Source organism: Impatiens glandulifera, chromosome 5 (genome assembly GCF_907164915.1).
Source record: "Impatiens glandulifera chromosome 5, dImpGla2.1, whole genome shotgun sequence".
Lineage (NCBI taxonomy): Eukaryota > Viridiplantae > Streptophyta > Magnoliopsida > Ericales > Balsaminaceae > Impatiens > Impatiens glandulifera.
Window position 1 is genome coordinate 26,651,113 of NC_061866.1, and position 5,948 is coordinate 26,657,060.

At 41.3% G+C, this 5,948-nt stretch overlaps 1 protein-coding gene across 1 annotated transcript; it reads left to right on the forward strand.

Moving 5' to 3' along the window:
- The first annotated feature begins 2,591 nt into the window (after nt 1-2,591).
- On the forward strand, nt 2,592-4,105 carry LOC124939147. Its single transcript, XM_047479655.1, has 3 exons — nt 2,592-3,142; nt 3,185-3,533; nt 3,644-4,105. The coding sequence occupies exons 1-3, from the start codon at nt 2,592-2,594 to the stop codon at nt 4,103-4,105; spliced, it is 1,362 nt and encodes a 453-aa protein (XP_047335611.1).
- Nucleotides 4,106-5,948: the final 1,843 nt, after the last annotated feature.

The following is a 5,948-nucleotide window of genomic DNA, read 5'->3' on the forward strand; positions in this document are numbered from 1 at the left end:
TGTAACCGTCTCCACTATATAAGGCCATCATCCTCCTTAACAGCAAATCACAATTTGAAAGTATCTTTTTCTCTCTAAATCTTGAACTTCATATCTTTTCAAAACTATCATATCTTTTCAAAACTTCATATCTTTTCACAATTTGAAAAGTATCTTTCTTTTCGACAATGCCCAAGTGAGAGATGACGACAACATCACCACCTACATCGACTGCGAATTCTACCGGCTCACTGAAGAGTCATTTACAGATTTCTTCAACCTACCATCCGAAGGATTTTCGAATTTTCCAACTCCCCCTTTTCGAGCAAAAGAACATTATTCGTTCATATTCTTTGGTATCACTCATCCGGTTGAATGCCACAGTCTGATAGATGACCTGGCCCCTCATATCCAACTCCTCCAGGACCTAGTCCAGCGGTCAGTCTTGGGACACATGCCGAATCAGCAGTACACCCGGCAAGTGTAAGACCTAATGATCTCAATCACAAAACTCTCACCCGTAAATTGGGCTTCATTTATCTTTAACAACTTGAAGGAGCTCATCACGACTCCTAGAAGAAGAATCAGCTTTGCTCCCCAAATCAGCCGGTACATTCGCTCCGTCATTCCCAATCTCGGACCAGGAGTCCCAGTAGGCCCGGTTAACACGCTGACCAGCGACAAAATGAAAAGCTAGATTGGAAGAATCAAAAACCGGACCGGCTACACTGTGGAGGAATGGAAGAAGGGAATTATTTTCAAACATAAAAAAAAACTTTTTATTGTATTGGGTCATCTCAGTCATTTTGTTGTACGACCGGTTGACCACTCTACTTATTTTTCTCGGTTAAATCCAAGTCATCTACTCATTCCGGTTTAAAATCAAAATTTCGGTATCCTCTAAACATCGGTTAAACACTTTCTGCTAAGGCACAACTTCCAGCCTCACATCAAAAGTTCGGCTAAAAATAAAATTCGACTAAATTCAAACTCAACCGCCAATAGTTTACCGCCCTAGTTTACCGCTCAAATTTACCACCCGGATTTACCGTCAACAGTTACCGTAGTAACTTTTTGAAGGAAAACTTGGCGCTTAAACCCAGAATGACGTGACGGTTCGGTTTCTTAACCGCCAAGTAACTGTCTCCTATATAATTAGAGAAGTTTATATCATTCATCATCTCACGCTCTCTCTAAAAACTTTAAAGCATCTTTGCTCTTGTCTCTCAAAGTTCTCTTAATCTCTTTGTCAATCCACCATGGGACGTGATAACGCACTATTCACTTACATTTTGTAGATCGACTTCAAGGATACCGAGGAGAATGGAATTAGCGACTACAAAACTTTGATCGGGTCCCTAAAAGACTCTGGTTTGAAGAATTTCCCGAATGGTCTGTTTGTTCTTCATCAGGATGAAGTTTTGGAGTTCTTCAGCTAGGCAAGTGTGAAGAAGAGGGTCATAACTACCACCGTACGCGGCGTAACTTTCGAAATCAATGAGGAGTTATTTGCTGAGGCTCTTGGATTTCCCAGCGAAGGACGAGATTTCCAGACCAGCCTATCTGAAGCCGATACTGCGGCGGCTCGGCTAGTTATATCAAATGATCCGGCCAACTTGCTTGATCACACCAGCAAGAAAAGCAAACTGAAGCCGGAGTTCCGGTGGCTTCTGGACATTATCTACAAATCCCTACAAGGAAAATGAGGAAACTTTGACAACATGACTCGGTTGAAGTTTGAGATGATGATTGGAATAGTCCGAGGTAACAAAATCGACTGGGCCGGTGTGCTCTTCGAGCAACTATGTGAAGTAGTTGCAGGAACCAAGGATCGGGTTCAAGCCTACGCCGTGCCGATTGGGAAAATTCTTAAACATTTACAGATCTTAATCGGAGAAGGTACACCCCTTTCAAACTCTAAAATCATGAATTCTGAGAATGTTAGAGTCAGGACTGAAAACCGCCTTAGGAGAGAGCTCCAAAGGCTAAAACCATTAAGGAAGCCGAACTGGTTGTCCCGAAAGACAAAGGCTCCAAAGAAGTTGAGCCTAAAGAAAAGGAAACCGAAGTCAAAGGCAAGGAGCCGAGATTCAAGAAAGCAACTAAAAAGAGAAAGCCATTGAGAAGAAAGTGGCAAGCAAGTCTCGTAACTCCGAGAAAACACCTTCTCCCAAGCCATCCGATTTGGCTCAGTCCCGGCCTTCCGATCCGGTCATGGTTGCAATTCCAATCAATGTGGTGGTTCCCATTCCAGTTCACTCTTCCTCTCTAGTTAAAGAGAAGAAAGCAGCCGACACAGCCATCTACTCAAGACCGGCAGAATCATCGGCAAATCTACACACAAAGGGGCATCTGTACATACGGCAAGTACCCCAACTCCACCTCATAACTTTGAATCTAGGATCTCTCCAATCCAGTAGGCCAAGGATGTGAATGAGGAAGTCAATGAGAGGACTTCGGATCAAATTAATAAAATTTTAGATGATGTCAATCGAATCATGGAAACCGAGGTGACAAGCAAGCTCACCAAAACCGGTCAAATAGATGATGTCAACTGGATAACCGAAGCTGACAAGGCCAAATAAACGGCCGAAATAGAAGAAGACGAAAAGATGGTGGATTCTCCGGTAAAAGGAAGAAATATTTCTGAAAAGAGTTCTACTGGTCAGGTTCCTAAAAAAACTCCTCTAACCGGACATGATCAGAATCCTCCTCACAAGGAGCCAAAACAACATGCTAACATACCGGATCCTGTAGTTCTAGTTTCTCAACAAGAAGTCGAAGAAATGTTTAAACAAATTCTCCAACAGTTGGAGGAGGAGGGAGAAGAAATATCCCGCCCTTACTACCATTGGTGCAAAATCAGAAGTGAAGTTAAATTCATGCACATGCTCCCTGACTACACCAAAAATAAGCATTGGTCGACACTAATGGCCATGGAAGACGAGGTATTCAATATGGCAAAATCTGATTTTGTTCCATTGGTCTTGGCAAGAGGAAAGTTGGTCAACGAACACGCCATACTACAAGTACTGACCAAAGCATTGGAAGAGAGCCGAGGGGAACCAACCGAGGTTGAAAAGAAAGTGGTGGAAAAAGTTATTAAACTGAGGGACGACTTAAAAAGAGACATCGCACGACTGGAGGAAGAATCGAAGGAAAGGTTCGCCGACTGCTTTTTGTATCCCGGAGATTACTAAAGTAGGCTAGTCTTTGAACATGGTGAATCATCCAAACCGACGGGGGACCAGCAAGAAGGAAACAGACCGAAATCCAGTGAGGATAAAGACGGTCACCATGCCACTCCATCAGGCAAATCAACAAGTAAGTCCCATATTCATGTTCACTTTGTAGAATCAAATCCAGCTAACCAAGAAGAACCGAAAATGGCCATGTTGGTCCATTCTCTTCACCCGGAGCAAAGTCACGAAGTTGCACACTTATCTGCCGACATAAGGGAACTCATCTTCGAAGTTGTCCAAGGCTCAATGGACAAGTATCAGGCCGCCGCGGAAGCGAGGACCGCCACAATCAATTCAAACCTAATTGAGACGGTAAGATCGACAATTGAGTAGTCAACCGCTCCACTACTAGAAATGATGCAAGTCATGGCGGCTCAGATTGAGGACTTACAAAACTCAAAGCGGTAACTACCCACGAGCAGATCCGAACAGATGCGGAAACAACCCTCAAACTCCAACACGATGAAGAAGAACAAGAACGGCTAAAAAAAGAACGTGAAGAAGATGATTTCTGTGTTGCACAACAATTTCAAGAGGAAGAAAAGGCCAAACAAAAAGAAGACGAAACGGTTCAAGTTGAGCGGCCACGTGGCATGATAACAAGGGCTCGGTCAAATAAACGAAAGAGAAGAAAGATAACCGAATTGCTATCTCGGGTGGAACAAGGTGGTCCTCAACTGGTTGAAAATTCCATTGCTCCATTTGACGAAGAAGAGGAAGAAGATGATATTCCCTTGAACCCAAGAAACAGAAAATTGTACCGACATCATCTAATCCTTCAACCAGTTAGAGACCATCAACCGAACCTCCACCTCGACCGCCCAGATCAGAAGGCAGTTTCTTCAACTTTAACCGTTTCCCTTCCTCCAGACCAAGTATCATAACTGGCTGGTGTATAGATGCGGATAGAAGAGAAAGAGAATGGCAAGAGGAGGAGGAAAAGGCAAAGGTTAAAGCAAAAGAACAGGGGGGACATCCGAACCCTTGAACTAAAGCCTTATTTATTCTACTGACCTAGAACTAAAGTTTTTTTTAAGTTTCGGTTATCACTCTATTTTCTATATATATATATAATATTATCTCGGTCTTTTAAGTTGGTTTTGATACTTTTCGGATAAAAAACATCAAAATGGGAGAAATTAATAAGAAAAACTTTTCAAAAACCGGCCAAGTAAACTTAAAGCTCTTAGAAATTTCTCCCGCCAACACTTACAAGTTTTGAATATTTATTCTAAATAATCAAAAAGGGAGAAATTTTTAGAAAAATTAAGTAAGTTAATTTTAACAGGACAAAGAACTTAACCAGTCACAAAATTCCTTTTGCAGGTTACCTACTCTAACCGGTTCGGCTGACCAATCAATAAATGAAAGAGAATTATGATCGTTGTCATATTCTCTATATAAAGGGAGCCAAGAGCAGTAAAGACAAACAACGCACGCGAGCTAAAAAACAACTCAGTTCTTCATACAATCAAGCCTTAAAAACATCCTGAGTTCATATAACTTTTCTAATTCAAAGTGAAACAATTGATGTAAACGAAATCTGTGTATTTTATCTTGTGTAAAAGTATTACATCATTGTGTGAGTGGTGTAACCGACGAACAGTAAATAAGACTCGATCGGAGTGTGTGTAGTTGAATATTCCAGTTAGTGAATATCCTTCTCACTATTTGAGAAGAAGGGGTGACGTAGGAGATTTAACTCCGAACATCCATAAAAATCTGTCTTGTGTTCTGCATTTTATTTTCCGGCTTACTTAAAAACACCAAACCGAAACACTATTAACTCAAACCGAATCGGCTCTCCCTTAATACAAACCAAACCAACTTTCTCTCCATCTTAATTGACTTCTCCTAATACCTTCCAAACCGAATCACGTACGTTGCTTCAGATTGAAACAAACATTTTCGCACTTGAAATCGGTTCAAGAGTCTGTGACAATCTGTGTAGTGTTAAGAGCGGTTCTAGTCTTTAACCGGATTAGTACCAGTGTGTTGTGTGTTATTGTGTAAGTGATCTACCTTTAGCCGGACCCCGGTCCCCTATCGGCGATCCCGATCCTAACAGAATAAATATTCAAAACTTGTAAGTGTTGGCCGGTTCAAAAAGCGTTTTAAGAAATGTTTGGTCATTTTAAAATTAACTTACTTAATTTTTCTAACATATTGCATGCGATTGAAACCTTTACACCCACAAATTTCTTAAGAACCCTAGCTTTTTCTAATTTCTCTCTTAAGAATTCTATTCATCTTGAGTCTGTTCATCTTCTCTAATGGCTAACAAGAAAATTACTCTTGGTCACAACACTCTGCGGGTGGACTTTGCCTTAGTGTACACCTTCGACTAACAGGATGTGGCTGATATATTCCAATTTCTAGAGTATGCCGGCCACGGAAAATATCTCGACGGACCATTTATATTCTATGAAAAGGAAGTTCGGGAGTTCTTCAAGTCGGCGACCTTGGTCGGAGACTCAATCTCGGCAACTATGAATGAAACGGTTATTTCTTTTGATGAAGCGACTTATGCGTAGTTCTTTTCCAGTCATGTGTCTAGAACATCCACTTTCCAGATACCAAACATAATCTTCTAGTTAGTCAACCTACACAAAAACATATTTACACACTTTTTGGTACCCACGTTCACTTGGGTCCTCGATCAATCAGTCCCTTAAGAATCTATATTTGGTTTATTCTGATGGACTTCCCTTTTGTGTAGTAATGAGT